Genomic DNA, 20882 nt, shown 5'->3' with positions numbered 1-20882 from the left:
CAAGATCCTAACCAGTCTGGCTTCAAAGCAGCACATTCCACAGAAACTGCCCTATTGGCCATCACTGAGAAGCTCCATGCTGCTAGATCAGCCAAACGGTCATCAGTCCTCTTCTCCTCGACCTTTCATCAGCTTTTGACACAGTCAACAACAAGACTCTCTTGTCCATCCTCACAAGTCTTGGAATTTGTGGCACAGCATGGCAATGGTTTGCTTCCTACCTGGAGGGTCAGTCATTTCGGGTGACGTGGAGGAGATCCACATCTGCCCCGTGCAGACTCTCCACTGGTGTCCCACAAGGCTCAGTACTTGTTCTTCTTCTGTTCTCCCTCTATACCTGATCTTGCTGAAAGTCTTGCTGAGGTCATATCCTCACATGGGTTCTCATACCCCTACTATGCAGATGACACTCAACTCATCCTCTCATTCTCTCCCTCCCTGAGACACTCATGTTTCCGTTCAGATCTCAGCATGTCTGGCAGACATCTCATCATGTATGGCAGCTCATCAGCAGAAACCTAATCCCAGCAAAACTGACCTGCTGTTCATCCCAGGTGATTCATCACCACGTCAGGGTCTTGTGATCTCCCAGGTCACTGCACGCAACTTTGGGGTAACCATGGACAATCAACTGTCCTTTTCCTCTCACTTTGCTAATCTGACACCCTCATGCCAATTTCTCCTTTACATCATCAGAAGGATTCGTCCATTTCTATCCACAAAGGCCACTCAGGTGCTTGTTCAGTCTCCTGAGTTTTATCATAGAGGAGACATTTTTATTAAAGACACCGGTCTGAGAAACTCACAGAGTGAGTTGTGAGAGTTTAAACTGAGATTTTTACAGAGCTTTTATCATCCATTTCTGTTGTGAGCTGTTTCAAAGTTTTTAATGGACCACACTTTCAGAAAGCAGTTTCAGAGCACAAGCTCATCTATAGAAGATGGAAAGGTCTGGATACGATCAAGGAAAAATTTATTACTTACCATTTTTTTGTTTGTACTTCAGATGTACTTTGAGCTCTATTACTCTGATTTAAATTTCATGATGACCAGGCACGCAATCAGACACTCCTCCCAGCCAATCAATCAGCATTCGCCCGACACATAGCACAGAAGAGACACACAGCAACGAGGACTGCGCGCTAGTGTCTCTGCGTGCCACTTTTACCCATGATCCCTCTCTCTGCATCTCAAATACCGTTAACACAGAAGCATAAATTGGCCTTAAGTTGTAAAGAAATTAAACTAAATGACATTATACGGTGCTGTTCATTCCAAAAACTTATCATTAAAAAGTTTTATTATAAAAGGCATAATGTTAAACATGTGTTATTGTGAATAGTGGTACAGTATGGTGGTCTCCAATATTTTTGTTTTTACAACATAGAACTACAAATTAAGATAGATTATCTAATTTCCATAAACAAATGCTGTTCTATGAATTTTTTGTTGTTGTATTTTAGTTGTTAGTTCTGTGAATTATTTTAATTGGAGAGATCAAGACAACAAACATATAAACAAGTCTATATTCTGAAACTGTGAACTTGTCCAAGGATTTTTGTCTTCCCAAAATTGGTGCCAAATTTCATGTAGAATTTGACTGAGCTTTGGAAACAGTATGGCTGCCACATGCCAATCAATTCTAGGGGGCAGAGCTCAATTTAATTAAGCAGCTGTATCTCAGGATTAATTACAATGGCACAGAATGGTAAGTTAGTTAAGAGTAGTTAAGAGTAGCCAACTAGAAAGACTTCAACTTTTATGCAATATTTCCACCAATTTATGATTATCAAAACCTGTGGACAATCTACAGCTTCCTAGATTGTCCTAGATTGTCTAGCACAGAATACAAATAGTAGGAAACCCAGCAGTAATACAGGATTAAAAAACAAGAGTAGGCAAGCCTTCATATAGTGTAGCGTTTGTCACAAGTGTCAACGGCATTTCAACAATGGTCAGGGTCTAATGTATGTCATTTTGTAGGGTGTAAATGGTATATACTTGTCTAAGTCCTTGAAATGTAATTTAGAGTTTTGGGCAATGCCCTATGTTTCAAAAGAGGTGCTGTGGCGTAAAATGTGACATTTATTATTGTTTCATGCATCACTTCATGTGACCTGCTAATAAAGGACACAAGGCTTTTTCTCAGAGCCTGGGAGTGTAGAGCATAGATTTAAATTAGTTAAATTACAGTATCATTCAAATATGGTGTATTTTTATTTGGTTCTGTATTTTTTTAAGTCATTCTTTCTACATGTGGCTTCTATTATGTGACACTGTGACGCAAAAAGTAAAGCAGAGCAAATAAGAGCAGAAAAGAACGAAATAGATCACAAAGTTAATAGTCATAAAAGATCATTGTGTTTTACTGTTTGTAATATTGGTAAGGCAATCTCTTTATAGACAGAAGAAGAAGAAGAAGACAAAGATGGCTTTATTGGTTTAAACAATCAACAATTATTTATTGGGAATTTTGTCAAACATTTTAAAGATTGTAATGAAATTAATAAACATCTAACTGCCAATATATTAAACATTTAAACATGAGAAACGGGCTTTATGAAAACTATTTAGATAGGAACTTTAATATAAACAACTTATTAAAAATTGATTAAAAATTAGATTTTTATAAATACAAAAAGTAACCTTTATTGAATGTATTTGAAAATGACCAAAATGACACATTGCTACCAAAATGACCCACTGTGTTATAAACTCAAATAAACACAAATCAAAATGCAGTTAGGGGAACTGTATGCCTCATTTGCTGTCATTTTCAGTTTGAGTTTCAGCATTTTTTTGTGTTTAGTCCCATCTGATAGATGAATAAAAGAGACAGATTATGGTTATTGGCAAGAAGTTAAGCTGGAGCAAACTAGTATAGCTGACAGTTTAATATGCTGTAGTAATATAAGTGGTATAACAGCTCCTTGATAAGATAAGCATATACTGGGGATTTTAGATATTAAAAAAACAGACTTTTTAAAGGATACAATTTTGGTCTGAATTTGTGTTGCTCAAGAATATGGTCATCTAGCCATCACTTTTCTACTAATTAAAGTGAGAACCACAGTATGACAATTTCAGTTATGACAGACGAGTCTTTATCACTTCAGCAGCACTTTAATATTTGTTGATCTCTTTAAAAATTTGGGAGAAAATGTGTAAAGCATTTTTCATAGAGACTCACCCATTGAATGGACAGCATATGCACCGTGCTTTCAGCCAGCTCTAATTTTTTTTTTTGGCATTCCTGCCACTATTTTGTGTTATTAGGGGTTATTATTATAATTGTTAGGATTTTTCTTTCTTTCTTTCTTCTTTCTTTCTTTGTTCTTGGTTTCTTCTTTCTTTCTTCTTCACCTGGCTATCATCAGTTGGACAAGAGTTGCATTTAATCTAGTACATTTAGAAAGTAAAAGAAAGAAACAAACTAACTATTGGCCTTCTTTTAATAGAAGTCTCTATGTTTATTTATTTATTTAAAGATTTAAAGATTTTTAAATTTGATTTACTCTAAGGCCATAGAAACAGTCCTGATGTTTTGGAAAATGGAACACTACTGAGAAAAGATTTTTAAGATTTCATTTACTCTAAGTCCATAGAAACTATCTTTAACAGCCCTGATGTTTTGGAAAATGTAACACTATTAGGAAAAGGTTATATCCAGTTTTCAATCGCTCTTGGAAAATTGGTGCATTAAAGGATCAGATCAAACAGCCAAGGAACCTCAGCTCCATCTATGAGTCAGAAGAGGGCTTTCATCATTTAATTATTAACACAAGGGAACAAAAGCATGAAATGTCTTCTTGCTGTAACTGATAGGGTTGTTCTTATGCCTGAGTTCATTTAAAACTGTAACCACAGAAGGCCATGTTGTGGCTTTATGCCCTGCTTATGAAACATGATTCATGTGATGAATCTATAAAATGAAAGATTGGTGACTGTTTTGCTATGCCCCAGTGTGGGAGGGTCACTGGGTGCTGGATTTAAAAGGTGGGATAAAATTATGTCTGGATTTCTGTAAAGCTGCTTTGTGTCAATGTCCATTGTTAAAAGCACTATACATTTTATTTAAAATAAAAAAAATAATAATAAATTGTAAGTTGTCAATACTCCTGAGCAGCTCGGGAATACAAAAATAATGGAAAATGCTGCACAGTACTGCACTTACATGCAAAATTACAACCACACTTTACTAATGGAGAAAATAATAAATTCAAAGGCCATTTCAATTTTTGTGAGGTTTTATTTTCCATTTCGAAACTTGATGTAAAAACAATACACTGTATTTAAGTTGAAAAAAAAAAAGAATGATGTTTTGTGCATAAAAAGAAGCATTATTTGTCTGTATTGTAGCTTTGCAGTACAAAGAGGAATAATAGGTGGAGTTTTCTTCCCAATCACATAAACAAACCCACGTCTATAGAAATACAGAATATTACATCTGCTTTCAGTGGCAAGTCATTGTAGCTTATTCCATAAACATATGAGAAATTGGTGTTCTTTAATAAACCCAACCCAATGACACAATGTTTTGTTGGCACTCAATTATGCAAGTGCAAGGCTCAGATTAGTCATTTACGGTGCAGTCGCTAGTAAGCAACTGGGTCCTATTAAAGATTTCATGTGCCTCTGGGTCAAATGTAACTGCATGTGCAGCTTTCCGCAATGACCAAAAATGCATTGCGTCTCCAGCAGCTTGTCATATTTGTTTTTTTAGATAGAAATTGTATTAGCTGTGATATCATAAGATAGGACAAATTTGGTGCATGGGAAGAAAATATTTGAACAAAACTATTGCCTTAGCTCACCTTTTAGGCAAATGGTATTATCAATTATCTCCTTTAACAATAAAGACTAGGAAGAATGTGCTTCAGCACATATTACAGAACAAGGACATTATGTTCCATTTGTTTTCTGGGGAAAAGAGGGAAAAATTTTAGAAGCAGGAAGACTAATGGAAAGTATTTGTTACAAGTAGGTACCAAGGCTGCTGACACTCTGGGTCATATACATTCATTTTACATTTCATGATATGATTCATGACATGCTTCATAGCGTTACATTTATTTTAAGGATGTGTGTGTGTGTGTGTGTGTGTGTGTGTAAAAATGAAAAAAGGTTTAAAAAAAAAGCAGTGGCCAGTGCTCTGACGAGACACGTCAGATGTGTCAAAATTGTGTTGGGAAGTTCTTATTTATTTATTTATTTATTTAAAAAGATTACATTCCCTTGACAAATTCAACTGATGTGCTGAAAATGGCATGACTGAATGGTGCAATATTAATAATAATAATAAAAAAATAATACAGAAAAAATAAAAATGTTTATGATGAATAATTGTTGTACCATTTGCAATGTGTATTTGGAATGTATAGTACAAAAATTTCGGTATATACTTTTAAAATGTAAGATTGCAGTTTCTGTGCATGCTCATGATAATTGACTCTGCGTGTTTTATGTTTCAACGCTTGTGTGTTACAGCTCTTTGGTTGGTGTGTGAGCTTAGGGAAGGTGTAGCAAATTACTGGTGAGCTCTGAAGCAGTAGGCACCGTAGAGCTTGTGCTTCTTCTCGGGAAATCCAACGGAACGGACGGCTGCTTCTGTGGGGCTGCACTTCATCCTGGGCTTGGAGATGGGGTATCTCACACTACCATCAGCCAGCCAGCCAGCATCACAACGGTCATATCCCTGCAGCTTCCAGGCAGCAAACATGTGCCCTACCTTTGCCAGCTCAGCTCCATCATCCTCACAGGCCTGCACAGCCTCAAGGAAGGTCAGTTTCTGATCCACGAAGAACACATTTCCTGAGGACCAGAACAGTGTAGACTATTATAGAATACATATAGAATATTAATACAGATTCTTTCTTAATCCTATAAGGAAAAATGCAACATTATGGCACCTAGTAATAAAGACATGACAGTGTAAGAATGAAGTAGAAGGCAAATAGAAATCAACAGTGAACAAGACAGATACTATAACAAGGCTTAACATTAGGGTTCCCTTAACTAACATTCTTCATTAGGTAACATTGCTAAGCTATATGCTTTAATAAACCATAAATAACTTTAACAGTGTATGTATTCGTTTACATTTAAATCTTAATTTAACAGTCCTGCAATATGCAAAAATCTGAAAAGTAATATATTAATTATGAAATTAATTCATACAGGTCATTGTGGACTTTTTGTTTTTTACCTCATAGATAAATATTGGTTATTGCAGGTTTTGGCTTATTTGGTACATTATTTCTAAAAAACAACAAACAAATGTTTTTCATTTTGTTAAAATTACCATGAATTAATGCTAAATGTTGTGCTATCTTAATGTTAATGTATGCATTAAATAATCTAAGGGGATCTTAATATTAAGTGTTATGGTTAGCTAGGTAAAAGTCATATGACGGGGCATTTTATTTATTTTTTTTCAGATTTGGTATGAATAAAGTTTTATGAAAATCGGTGATTGCTAACCCCACCCCTTGCTTGTAACCATTTCAACGAAAAGGAAATTAAAGTATAAAATTTAGAATTAAGAGGATAGCAGGCTTCAAGCACCATTGTATCCGGTGGTGTAGCAGAAAACATCAAAGCGGTTGGTGGTCTTGTTACGACGGCCGTAACTCCTGAGTCCAGGAGCTGCATTGCCCCCACATGGCTGTCTGGGTTTGGTGATGGGGTACTGTACGGTTCCATCACGCAGCCAGCCAGCGTTGCACCAGTCCATCCCACCTTTCCAGGCCTTGTAGAGCTGCTCGAATGATGCCACCACAGCATCCTGCCCCAAGCAGGCTGCCTCAGCATCATGGAAGTTCAGGTTGTAACGGCCAAAGCGTGGCGAGTATGGGAATACAACCCCTGCGAAAGAGAGTGATGCTTCTCCTAAAGAAAGGTTCAACTCAATTTAAAATCAGATGTATTTGGATTTAAAAGTCTAAAAATATGACAAAATCCAGTTATTTTATGCAAGTCAGACTGCTTTGATTCAATGTTTAACATAAAAACTGATTCACCCTGCCATTTTTTTTTTACATTAATTTACCATGTGTAGTAATCATGAGTCTGGTGAATATGCAAGATCTTTTTTTTTTTCATATCAATGCTGTAAACAATGACTATACCACCAGATTGTCAGATACTTATTTCTTCTCTCCTTTTAGTCCTTGGGCTAGACTATTTGAGCTTTAATGCAGAAAAAATTACTTGCAGACCTGAAGGCCTTTCATTGTTTCCATCTCTATTCCAACGCTATCTACAGTACATCCATTTGTGGCAGCCTGTTCTCATTACAGCTCGGTCTCTAATTTGAAGACATTCTATTCACTACCCTGATGCCACGTGTGCAAGGACAGCCTTTGCCAAAGGTAAGAACTAATTTTCAATTTTCAGCATGTACAGTAATTTTAAATAAATATCTTTCTGTGGACTAAAAGGGATGAAAGTTGAGCATTGAAAATGACTAGAGCTTAATATATAAGCTATATATTAATATATAAACTATCTCTTTCTCTCTCTCTCTCTCTCTCTCTCTCTATATATATATATATATATATATATATATATATATATATATATATATATATATGTGTGTGTGTGTGTGTGTGTAAAGTGTTTAATGTAAAAATTGGTTATTGGTAATTGGTTTTATAGCAGTGCAAAAAATATATTTTTTTATACTTAAAAATGAAGAGTAATATTCATTAAGTTACACATAATCAGATTATTATATTACATTAAATGAAATTTGACAAATTTAATTACCACCCATTCGAAGCTCCATCTCCACAGTGATGTCATCCATGCCACTGATGAGCTCGCACTTGTATGTGCCAAAGTCATCCAGGTCGAGGTTGGTAATAATCAGGGTGGCATCATTTTCATCAGCCTCCTGCAGATGAGCATGGTTTTGGAAACGTCCATGTGTGATCTTGTGGAAACCCATAGAAAGCAGCACGTCAGTTTCGCTGTTATCATCTTCAAGCTTGGTCCACTTGATCCTGTTTCCGATCCCACCAAAAGTGAAGCCATCAGAACGGTTCAGTTGGCAGGGCAAGCTAACATTCTCACCTGGATTGGCAAAGATCTGAAGGCGACTCTCTGAAAAGAGACAAATAAAGATGCCCTCGATGTTTATCCAAAATACCAAAATATCATCTACATACGACTTGATAATTATCAAGCTGATATTTTCCAACTGAAAATGCACTAAACTTCTATGTAAGGAAATGATCTACCTAGATTGTAGTGCAAAAGTGATCCAGGTGATAGCTGTGGTCTTTGTGTGTGCTATAGTTCAGGATCATCTGACATCATTTAAACTGAATAATGCCCTCAGCTATCTAAACCAATATCAAATCCATGTTCCCCCAATGTTCACTTTATATTCTTGGCACATTTGACAGATTTTGCCATCTTTCTAAGATTTTCTCAATCCCTTTGAACTTTCAACCCTGAGAAATTATTATTCACAGACTTCCTACCTACCACAATAAAACCATAATTCCTGAAACATTCCAGTAAAATCTTTCCCACATGTGCTGCAGTGGATAACAAAATCAGTGCTAGCTTTTGTCTTCCTCCGTCGACCATCTTCTATTAGTAGCGTCCTCTTTTTTTTTCAACATTATCCTACACCCTAAAGCATTCATCAAACAGGCTGAATGCATCAAGCAGTTCGCAAATGATGAGTAATAACACTTCTGCTCCTGGTAAACCAATGAGGCAGTGACTGTACTTTGTCCAAAGCATAATAAAATGGAACTCAGTGGACAGCGAGCCGAAGCTGAAGGTATAAAATGGGGAGGCAACTGACATAAATGTCATCAAATGTCTGGGCAGGCTCTCTGTTGATCATGGCAGCAAATTTTCAACCATATATTCTGATTTGGGTGCCACACACATCGGTTTGTAACAGCTTACAATTGTCTGGCAGAATGGAAATGTTGAAAAGCTCTAGACATCTAGACAAGTCACCAGTTGTATTTGATTATCAACTGTGAAGTAGAGGTAATTTACAGGGAGTGGCTTACACCATATCTCATTAAAAGCAGCCAAGAAGATCAAAACTCTGGCTAATGAGGCCTAGGAACTCAATGTAGGAGATACGTATTGGGACTCTCAGTTGAACCATCATGTTCAGTTTGTTTTCAAATAGAAGTTTTACCTTATAATAATCATTGCAAATTTAATTGATATGGTTTCTGTGGTACCTTTTACTGTTTAGTCTCAGTTATTGTGCTTTGCATTTCACTGCTGGCCGGCTGCCCATTCCTGACTCAAATATAAACTCTTCCCAGCCCTTGACTACAGTTGAGAAACTGTAAGAATGCAGACATTCAATGTGTCCTGCCATGGTCTTCTCCCACAGCAACAAAAGAACACTCAGTGGCTGCAAGGGATGTTAATTAACTGTTTGGCACTGTGTGTGTGTTTCTTTCCCTAGTGTAGAGTTCTCATATATTGCAGGGTAGCTTATTTATACAAGGATCTTTGTTGGCTTAAGGTTCGATGAGTAATTATCAAGTAACATTAGATGAAATTAAAATTAAATTAAAATGGCCAGGCATTAATAGTGATAAAATACAGGGCAGCTAAGAAATTCTGTGATTTTACAATGAAAGACAATCATTGTCACACAACGTTATATAACTGAGAGACTAGAACCAGCTGTCTCTTTGAGTTGGGAAAGAGGAAGTGCTATAAATTTATGTTAACACAGTGATCCAGTGTGGTAATTTGTTCTGCATCTGTCTGCAGAATTTTTACATCTGTTGTAATGGCAGACTTCTGGGCTTTGGATATAACCAGGGCACTCCTAGGAAGCCCCCTTATATTCCTCATCTTTTAACTACAGTTCTTATATATCCATGGGGTCTAATTGGTTGTGGCATGCAGCTGTGGATACATGTGTGTATATTTGACACTCCCTCAAAGATTAATTTAAAAAAATTCAGGCACTATTTTGCACATCTTTGGAGAGTAATCAGAACTCAACACAGGCTTCATAACCTTTATATATAAATATAGATTCACAATGTGCATTCACAGCCTCAGAAAGTTTTTTTTTTAAATCCTCAACTCTGTAACCTAATCTAGGTGCTCTACCCTAGCTATAAAACCATAACCCATGTGAGGAACAATAGACCCCTTTGGTCTAAGCTTATTATTCAGTGTATTCAGTAAGTATTATGAATTATTCAGTCAATACAAGGACAGTAATGGGAAAATTATGTAGTTACAAGAGTGGGGAATGAAAGTATGGACCTGCCAACTGTGATTCTGTGAGTTTACGGGGTTAAATATTCTTAAGGAATAATTTGATCCTCACATATATGGAAACACAAGAGCTCTCTTTTCCCTCTCTCTCTTTCTCTCATAGACACATTCACACACATTCCTACTGGTCCATGGCAGTCTAATGACTGCATTATGCCTTTCCTCCCATATAAATCAGGCCTGTCTCACGCCGTCCGTTAAGGCAATAAGGCACATAATAGCTCTACTCCCTCCTTTCTCTCCTCTATTCTCCTCTCTTCTCCTTTGCTCACCAGGCCACAGTCCAGACCCAATCTGAGCCCATTCAGTCTGCTTACTTAACACACCATTACCTCAGAAGGAAAGGGAGAGGCATTTGGACGGAGTTCAGCAAGGGGCTCAAAATGCTGGAGCTGTTCATCTTGCTCTCCCAGCCTGTCAAACCCACACATAGCGGGTCTGCAAAGGGGCGTGGGTGAAAACACAGAATCTGGCAATCTCCCTGCTCTGAGACCATGTGGAATGGCCATATAGCATACATATAGCTCTGATGTAAGGAGTCCCAGATCTTAATGCTGAGTGAGCTAAAATATATATAGAAGGAAAAATGTACAGCAGAACTACTAATGATGCATTGACTCCAAAAATGGCAGCCATATATTATAAGAAACTTTAAATAACTGATTATGCACTGACTGACACTTAAAAATAGGTCACTATAAATTTCACATTTGGCAACACTATTATAAAACTATACTATGTTACATCTTACAACTTAAAATTATAAAGTTATATGCTTTCATAACAGGGGTCATAACAGTAATCACAGTATTATCATATATAACTGTTACTTTTTGGCTCGCCACCCCCTTCCCCCCTTCCTAGGACCATTGTGTCTTTGTTAGTGTTATTGCTTCAGAAAGAAAGAGAATATAAATTAATACAAACAGAAAAAAACCTTTACATTGTTTTTAGTTGTCCCACGAATGGCTAAACTTAATAGACCCCTAAATTCTTACTCCAGTCACTGTATCATGTTACACAGTGCTACTTTGTGTTACTGTTTAGTTTTATTGCACCAGTAGAACACAGTGTACACACACACACACTCACACACACACTCACACAGAATGACACACATGCAGATTCATTCATTCTCAGAAAAACACAGATTTGCCATACCTGCTGTATATGCGTTGTTGGCAAGGCTCAGCCAGACTAACGCCAAGGGAATTATGGTTATCATCTTCTTTCTTTTTTCTTTGTCTTTGGGCCTGTGCACTAGAGAAACAAAAAAGGGGGATGTTGGCTCAAACTTAGGTAGACTACCCCTGGATACTGCCCAGAAAATTGTTCTGCTTTCTTCGTTGGTGTGAGGAGGTGTAGGCAGCAGACAGTTGAGGTGCCACTGAAAAGTTTGGGGTCCTCAGTGGTTGCAACAAGAGCCTTTTATTTAAGCGGGGGGCTGGCTAAGATCACTCCGCCTCCCGTTGGAGAAACCAAGGCGCCCATCACCCTATACTTTAGCACAGAGAGCTTCTACACCCTAATTTACACATGATTTCTGCTTTCTCCATTTGCTGCATGGTTTAGGATGTATGCAACAATGTGTTGTATTAATACCATACAAAGCAACATTTAAAATAGAAGTTAATTTATGTTTTAAGTGTGGCTGTTCCCAACTAACCGCCATAGATTGATTTACGTCTTAAAAACTAGTAGATATTTGCAGTAAATATGTTGATTCAAATGCAAAGGTGACAGTACCATGATAATTCTTATTATAGCTCAAATTAAAATGTGCAAAAAAGCTTCAATGATAATGGAATAAAGTTGATAATGGAGATGTTACAGCATATTGTAAACTTTTTTTAATAGGGAAGCTCACTTGTAGGAATTAGATATAATGTAACCCACATGATTGATCTTTTTATTTTCATTTCTGTGCAACAGTGTCATTTTAAACATCAATAACTACCAGGCCCTTGGTGTATACATCCAGCACACCATCTTCTTAGTTCCCTTCTCAGTTATGAACTACCTTACTCAACATATACCCCAGTGTACAAAAAAAAAAAGGAAATAAAGGAAGCCCATGGAGCAATGGGCCCATCTGACTGCACAAAGTCCTAATATAGGAAGAATCCCTTCCCCTGTTAAGATTGAGAAGGCATGTCAAGGCGCAAGGAAGTGTGTGGTCCTCTAGGGATGTTTTTTTCATCCATCTACATGGACAGTGACAGGCAAGAAAACAGGGCTGGATGCCTGTACACCACAGATGGTCTAAAAAGCTCTTGGTGCTGTTAACACAGCTGTCAACTGTCAGTGATTTTAAGAGAGAAAAACCCAAACTGTGATGGAACCTCCAACAGTATAGAGCTCCAGTGTATACAGAGGAAGTCCAACAAAGTTATTGCCATACAAAAGTAAGAGCACTAACATCCAAGCTCATAATCGCCACCTTAGTAGCACAGACTGACTCATTACATGGAAAAGGTTTGAAAGAGGAGTGGAAATCACATTTCAGATTACTCACATTACTCACTGGACTGCTGTTATACAACTACTGTTAATCATCAGACTTATAACATGCAGGATTTATTACACTTGGAACTGTCTAATGTTTCTTCAAAACTACAGCCAAATGCACTACGATCATCATGGGCAAATTGCATTAATTCCCCATTTTGTTTTTTCATGAGTTGTAAAGTGCTAGGAAATTAAATGGTTTTTCCCTGCAGTCATAAAGAGAACAAAAAAATAGTCTGAGATATTAGCTTGCAAGACTTTTTCCACTTACTCAAAGCCCCAAGGAGTACTTGAATGACATGACGGCAAGATAGCAGGCATGCTGCTTAAGAGACAACACAGCTCTTGTTAGTGCCATAGTTAAAAAAAGCACAATGAACAAAAAAATCCCCCTTATCAATAAACATGAAATGGAAACAACTTGGTTCACTAGATAAAGCAGAGTGTGTCTGTGAAGTCTATGGCCCTTATCTGTTAAAATGGGTCAGCAGGCTTACTGGGAGTCTCATTATTTTTCTTTGTAGCAAACCCAAACATTTATACAAGCCAAATTAAAGGCAGGAAATTCAGTGTATGCATATACACAGCATGTGACTACGAGCCACAGTATAAGGGCATTTATTCAACATACAGCAGATTTGACTAAAAACATTTGTATCTTGCTTGTTGCACTGAAGTCCAGAATCAGTTATAACCATATAAAGCTACAAACTCTGTATCACACTGCATTTCTTCTCACAGAAACATGTTTCCTTCACTACCCTGAATACAGCCTTGAAATGGTCACCACTAACAACAAAATTATGTTTTAACCAAACTATAGATGAAAAATTACAACCAGGCTACATGTTGAACTTAGCCAGATGGCATCTATAAACAGTCTGCACTTCATTATTTAATTTTTGGAGAATGAGAAGATAAAAAAAAATTCTTTCTCTATAAAATCTGTATAATAGGTATTATGTGTGAGGTACAAACTCCAAAGTGCCAGATAATCATTTTGGGTATAAGATAAGTAGGTATCAAGAAAACGAAACAAAATTGTATTGAAATGTCAGATAGTTTTAGCTGTGTGGTAGAAAATCTATATAGCACTTTGCATAAGTTTCTACCCCTCTCGAGCTTTTCCACATTTTGTAGGGTTACAACCTAGAACTGAAAGAGACTTAATTGGGATTTTTACCCAAAATTGACATTTGAATTTCCCAAAATGTCTAACATTTGAAGGTGCAAAATATTAATTTTTTTATTGTGACACAAAGATTAATTTAAAAAAAAAAGGACATTCATGGGTTGTATACGTATTCACCCCCTGGGCCACTACTTGGTAGAAGTACTGTTGCCTGCAATTGTAGCTGCAAGTCTTCTGAGATTTGTCTTTATCAGCTTTGTATACCTGGATATTTTTACCCATTCCTCTTGGCAAAACTGAACAAGCTCTGTTAGTCTGGATGGAGATCTTTAGTACACAGCAATTTTCAAACATCGCCACAGATTCTCAATCAGATTGAGGTCTGAGCTTCGACTAGGCCATTCCTGTTTTCTCCCCCAATTTGGTTATTTGCCAATTGCTTCCCACTACCTAGCTCTTTCCTATCACACGACAGCTACCAACCTCTGCATCTTTTCAAACTGCTGCTCAAGCTGCATCACAGGGCAGCATAACAGATGGCTGTGGCATTGTTGAGATTGAAACTCTCAATCTCCCAATGATAGGGCAAACACTTTTCTGTTGCACCACTTGAGAGCCTTGACTGGGCCATTCTGCAGACCGGAACAGGTTGGAACAGATTGCCCTGTATTTGGTTCCATCCATTTTGTCCTCAACCCTTACCATTTCCCAGTCCCTGCATATGAAAAGCAACACAACATGATGGTAACACCACCAGGCTTCTCTATGGTGATAGTGTGCTCAGTTTTTTTTTTTTTTTTTTTTTCCAAATAATGTCTTTCTTAAAGGTTTAAAAGTTGGTAAGTAATGTGGTAAGCAGAATTATAGTCATACTAAATTTCAGTTTAGTACCACATGGAATGCAAATTAAAATTGTACTGTAAATGGGTATTCAGCAAGCAAGTTATGTGCATTATGTCAGCATAACTTAAAACCTTCTGTTTTAGCTGATAACTGCAGAACTATTAAACATTTTGCTAAAGTTGTGAACAATGAACATTGCTTTGGAATTAGATTAACTTTCATTTATCATATAATGTAATTATTATATATAGCTGTCGAGTCTTACACTATATGGCCAAATATTTGTGGACACCTGACCATCACACTCATGTGTGGTTCTTCTACAAACTGTTGCCACAAAGTTGGAAGCACACATAGTTGAATAAGATGTCTTTGTATGCTGTAGCATTACATTTTCCCTTCACTGGAACTAAGGGGCCCATACATGTTCCAGCATGCACAACGCAAGGTTCTTCCCCAAGGTTCACCCAGGGCCTTCCCCAAGCCAGACATTATTTCTGTAAAGCTGCTTTGTGACAATGTCCATTGTTAAAAGCGCTATACAAATAAAATTGAATTGAATTGAATTGAACTGTAGGTCATGGTTTGTCAAGGTTGGAGTGAAAGAACTTGAGCGGTCTTCACAGATCCCTGACCTCAACCTCACTGAACTCCTTTGGGATGAATTGGAATGCCTACTGAGTGGAGGTTATTATAACAGTAAATGGGAACTAAATATGGAATGGGACGTTCAAAAAGCACTTATGGGTGTGATTGTCAGGTGTCGAAAAACGTCTGGCTATATAGTATATATTGAAGGCACAGCAGAACATGAACTGTAAAAGAAAATTGAGATTTTTTGCACATAGTGAAGTTTTTCTTTGGTCCTTCAGAAATCTATCCTGTTGTGTAGAAAAGTTTTTTGAGTATGTTTAGTGTTGTGAAATAAGTGTCACTAATGAAACCATTTAAATATACTGGTAAGTTTTGTGAACTATTGCTAATTAGCTAGAACTATTGCTAATCAATAATCATCTTTATGCCCAAACTAATTACCCAGTATTTTGGACTTTATACCACACATTTACCTGGTTAATACATAGAATTAACAGAAGGTCATATAATGGCAAAATAATATAGCCTAATAGTTCAGACAGTCTAGGGTTAAAAGCATGAAGTGGCATGACAGTTAAAGGGAAAACTCCTAAAACGTAAAGCCAGGTATGTTTCAAGCATTATTTAGTCTACAGGCCATCTTTTGCACACTCATAACATGAGTCATTTAATGGGTGGGTCATATGAGCTTAAACATACAAACGAGTTAATTCATGACTCAGTCTCCAAAGGGACTGACCAATATATTGATGTGTAGTAAAAGTCTGGGAGTTTCTGGGAGTTCACCCAGGGCCTTCCCCAAGCCAGGCCCTGGTAGAGCCAGGCATCTGGGACATTGAGCACATTAACATCTGGATATTATTTTCCATCTCATGGCAGAAAGTGCTGCTCCTCATCTTTTGGCAGAGGGATATGGCTCTTTACTGTTTCTCGCCAGCAAAGGCTTGGGACAGGGCCAGTCAGCTAAAAATCTTACATAACCAGCCCAGCAGTTTAAACTGTTTTATATGCTACTACCTGTGCATACAATGGACTGCTTGACTAATGCTGCAATCTGAAACATACAGTATGGACAAACATCTGAAGAAATTAGACGTTAGAGCCGGTTATTGTTTATATATTGTAGTTATGCCATTGATACCACTTCATAAGAGTACATGATCATTAAAGGAGACATCTGAGGATAAATCTTTTTCTGTCATGAGACAAGAAAAATACCATTTGTCTCTTACAGATCTAGCAGATTAAGTATAGTTATCTGATAATTAGATGGAGACTGGGGTAGGTGGAAATTGTGGAAAATTGTAAGAAAGCTTATAACTTCAAATCTGATCTTGCTTTTGGGAAGGTACAAAGATGTCTATCTGCATTTTTTCCCATTATACTCACTTTAACCAGAGTATGAGAACTTTCTACACTTTCAGTTCTGCTGACTCACTAACTCCACCTTCCCCTCCTCTGACTAGTGAAATATAACACATTTCACAAATCATGATGGTGACTTATTTTTTTGGTCCCAAATGGGACAATTAAAAAAAAAAAAAAAACAAAAAAAAAAACGACAATGCAAGGATGTCATAGACCAATGTGAATAAACTACTTTAGTTTTATGAGTCCAGAGCAGGGTAAAGGTACTGCAGACAGTCATGGCCTCAACCCACACTCCCATTCGAACCCTTTCTCTCTGCTGACTAGATTTTATTCCTGGCTATCCATCTGGTCTTTAGGAGCCTGCGTGTTGGAGCAACAGCTATGTGCAAATTTAACCCAAAAACCATCGCCATAATTGTGAAGGGAGTATACATTTTTAGCATTAACTTATGCAATACGTGTCACTAATTTGTTGGCAAAGTTCTTGTCAAGTCCTCAGAAAACTGTTCAGATCTCAAAAAATGTTACGGATGCATACGAAGCTGATCACTCACTTGGTTCTCATTTACACAAGCAGTGATGTCAATCATGAGGCTTTGCTTTGGGATTTTGGTTGCAATATAACACAACTTACTGCCGCAGATGCCTTTTAACAAGCTTTTTGGTGCTAAGGGACTGATGGCAAGCCTGTGTCAGTCAGGCCTCATGCTAAATTAGTGATAATGGAACAGATGATTGATTGCCACTTGCACTGGTAAAACAATTCCTTTTGTCTTAATTCAGAGGAAATGATTCAATCAACAATTTGGAACAAATACAGCGTGTCTTTCCAAAGAGGTTTCAGTGAAACCGGTTAGTTTCAAACAACACTCATAAAGTGCTGACTTGAGACACCTATAAAATGACTACAGCTAAAAATACTACACTACACAATAGATGGATAGATGGATGCAAATAATTAGGATAGGCTTAGACAATATACTTGTCATATAGCCAATGCTGCACTTAGCAGGTCTTTTCTAGGTCGTGATCATTTTGACAGATATAGGAGAACAAAAGTGCAAAGTGAGCAGAGGGTCACTAGAACACTGTAGGGAGGTTCTCTCGATGATAGTCTCAGCTGTATATCTCAAAGGTTGCCAAAAACAAAAGAAATGTGTCCAGTGTGATGTGTTGATTTTAGTGGAACACTAAACTATAGCCCTCATGATTATGTACTCTGCAATTCACTGACTTGGGTTTCTTTTGGTAAAAACTGCAGTACAGTGAAACATAAGTACCACCATCATAAGCTATCATAAGTAGTTTTACAAAATTTTTGTCTCTATTATTATCCTGATTATCTCCATGTTGGAAGATAACATACAGTATATTTCTATGAAATGACAGCTTCATATGCCAATACATTAAAAATATATAGATATTTCCCATGTGGAATCACGTAGCTCTTGAAAAATCCACATCAGCACCTTTATTTTAAAGCTTTTATAGATACTTTTATGAGTGACTTTTGTTAAAAACCTATTTCTTGTCCTTGTCAAGACACCTGGATTGAGTCAAGAGTTCTATTTGATCTTTGATGGGTGTTAAGTAAAGGTTATGCTTTGCCCATCATCACGCAAAATGTGCTTTCCCATCTTTTAAGACCTTCTTAAATACCACACCCTGCTTGAAACATGGCCCTGGGAATGAAGAAATGGAAAAGAATATGTGCACCAGTGTAGCCCTGGATCATATCAAACCAGATGAACTATACTCCAAGGGCAGCATCTGGAGTGGCCTCATGAGGAGACTTACAGGAGATGGTGAACCATAATATATTTGGTTCCCATGGTGTATACAGTGAACCAGGCTTGAAGCACAATGTACATCAATGAGAAGAGAAAGATGGAGTACTAATTTTTCCCTGGAGAGAGTTTTTTCTCTAGTATATCAAGTTAACCAAACTCTGTTGCTTGCCAAAAATTTGGGTGAAGCTTGCACAGCCATCTGCTTTTTCCGAGCTGAACACCAAACCTGAAAAAGATGTCCAAGGCCCGTCCCAATTTTCCATTAATTTCTCAATAATTCATATTAATGTCATCTGTGAATAAAGCAACACAACTTAAAAGACTGCTTGCCTAATGCAGGAATCTTAAAAATATGAATAAATAAACAGATCATGGAATTAAGCAAATTTTGGATTGTATTATTGTTTGTATAGTTACAAAACTTAATGCAGTCTGATAAGAGTGCTCATAACTGAGACAGCTGAGAACAAATCCTTTACTGCCATGGGACAAGAAACAGAACATTCCTCTCCCACAGATCTAGCAGATTAAGAGTAGTTATCTGATAGCCAGAAAAACATTGATGTATACTGCATAGGTCCAGTTGCTCTAAAACAAGCCACCTGCTATGCTGTTGCTTATGTTATACTTTGGCAGACTGCCATGCTCTGTCAAGTAATCACTATGGGAAATAGGAAATGAGTTCACTAAGGTGCCAAATGCTTATCAGCAGTAATGTCTGAGACGATTCAGGTGAGCATCCTTGTACCAAATTATCAGGAATCTTCAGATTTAAGTGCTTAAAAGGAAACGTTATTTACTAATACTTGAGTAATTTTATTGGTCACTACAGTAACAGTACTTTTACTTGAGCCAGTATGATTTGTACTCTTTCCACCATTGCCCTTATCAAAGACCCATGGAACTGTCTATAATTAATGTTACACGTTTTATCAGTCATTCACAAAATGCCTGGATATCTGGATACGAATGGGGAGAACAAGAAAAGTCTGTTCTCTCCCCCCTAAAGAAAATCTCTTTTTGAAGTTCAGTGGCTCTGTGTCGTAGACCTGTGATTATAATCTTAGCCCAAGTGGCCCCATAATTACAGGTAAACCTCCAAACTCAGATGTTGCACAGAGCAGGGAAAAATACATTTTTCTCTAAAACAATAACCATTTATTCTACATTTTTAGAAAAGGTAGAATTAATTAAATCCATTTATGGCTTGTGCATCAAAATGTCTTTTGAGCCATGCTGGGCACGTAGTAGTACAGTAGGGCACCCATATTAAAGCCAAAACATGTTTTTAGTGAGCTAATTCTGGATACATCATCTCAAGTTAAGTTAACATGTTGAGCCACTGATGCAAAAAAGATGCCCTTTTCCAGTGCCATGGAAAAGTAAATGCTACAAAGTCTGGGTATGCTAGTGATTATGAGTAATTCAAACATATATAAGATTTTTTTATGAAATGAAACTTTTCAAATGAACTCTAAACAGAAAGAAGGCTAATTATTCTGGTGAACTTTTAACCTCTTGAGAGTCACAGACTTTAGTTCATCTCTAAACAGAAAGCCATTTAAAGTTTACACAACAATCAATTATATTGCATCTCTTTCATCGTCTGAATGCAGACAGAATCTCTCTTGCAGGAGGGGAAATTAAACAAAGCAGACCACCCCTAAATGAACACAAGCACTTGAGGACTGTAGACCACCTGATGACTCTGTTGTAGTGTCTAGGAAAAGGTGTTGTTGAACTCACTACAGCTGGTGATTTCAGTCCTGACATGTTTCAAGAGGGACCAGCACATTGTTTTGATGTCAACCTCTAGTCTTTAATTCTTACGCAACATCCACATGAGCAGGGGCAGCTCGTATGTATGTGTTAGCAAAGCCTCCCCTGTCTTTCAGATTTTCAGTATAAGGTTTGGTTTTGGCATCCACATTGTCTTAGTTGCAGATAACAAATGTTGTTGTTTTTTATGTGAAACAGAGTGCAACAGCACCACCAGCGGTTGTAAGAAAAACACACAGAATGATATGAAGTGACACTGTGGGCTAACTATAATGATTCATGCACCCTATTAGTTAGAGTAGTGCCAGATGTTTACACAGAGTGACAAGTCCCCTACATCTCAGTTTGGGCTAATACTGCGTATTCTAGTCCATTTCTGTGATGGGCCAGGTATATGTCATCAGCGAATTGGGTTATTTATTATATCATACTTTTTTTCCCCCCAAAAATGTGTTTGGAGGAGAAACTAAAAGTATATAGTCTAAGCACACATTGCTTAATCAGAATACAAATTACATGAAAGGACAGAAAAGACTCATTGTTCTATTTCTTGGACCCAATGCTGACATCCAGCCTGAATGCAA

At 37.3% G+C, this 20882-nt stretch overlaps 1 protein-coding gene across 2 annotated transcripts; it reads right to left on the bottom strand.

Annotated features, from left to right (window-relative positions):
* Positions 1–4229: 4229 nt before the first annotated feature.
* hapln1a (hyaluronan and proteoglycan link protein 1a) lies at positions 4230–11693 on the bottom strand. 2 transcript variants are annotated; one of them, XM_026931441.3, is made up of 4 exons: positions 11443–11693; positions 7768–8103; positions 6565–6888; positions 4230–5811 (listed from the first exon to the last, which is right to left on the bottom strand). In XM_026931441.3, the coding sequence occupies exons 1-4, from the start codon at positions 11504–11506 to the stop codon at positions 5528–5530; spliced, it is 1008 nt and encodes a 335-aa protein (XP_026787242.3). In that variant the 5' UTR covers positions 11507–11693; the 3' UTR covers positions 4230–5527. The 2 variants fall into 2 exon arrangements, with proteins under 2 accessions (XP_026787242.3, XP_026787243.3); XM_026931442.3 differs by having other exon boundaries at positions 6565–6864; positions 11443–11692.
* Positions 11694–20882: the final 9189 nt, after the last annotated feature.

The sequence above is a fragment of the Pangasianodon hypophthalmus genome, chromosome 24, assembly GCF_027358585.1.
Source record: "Pangasianodon hypophthalmus isolate fPanHyp1 chromosome 24, fPanHyp1.pri, whole genome shotgun sequence".
NCBI lineage: Eukaryota > Metazoa > Chordata > Actinopteri > Siluriformes > Pangasiidae > Pangasianodon > Pangasianodon hypophthalmus.
This window is presented reverse-complemented; position numbering and strand designations above follow the sequence as displayed.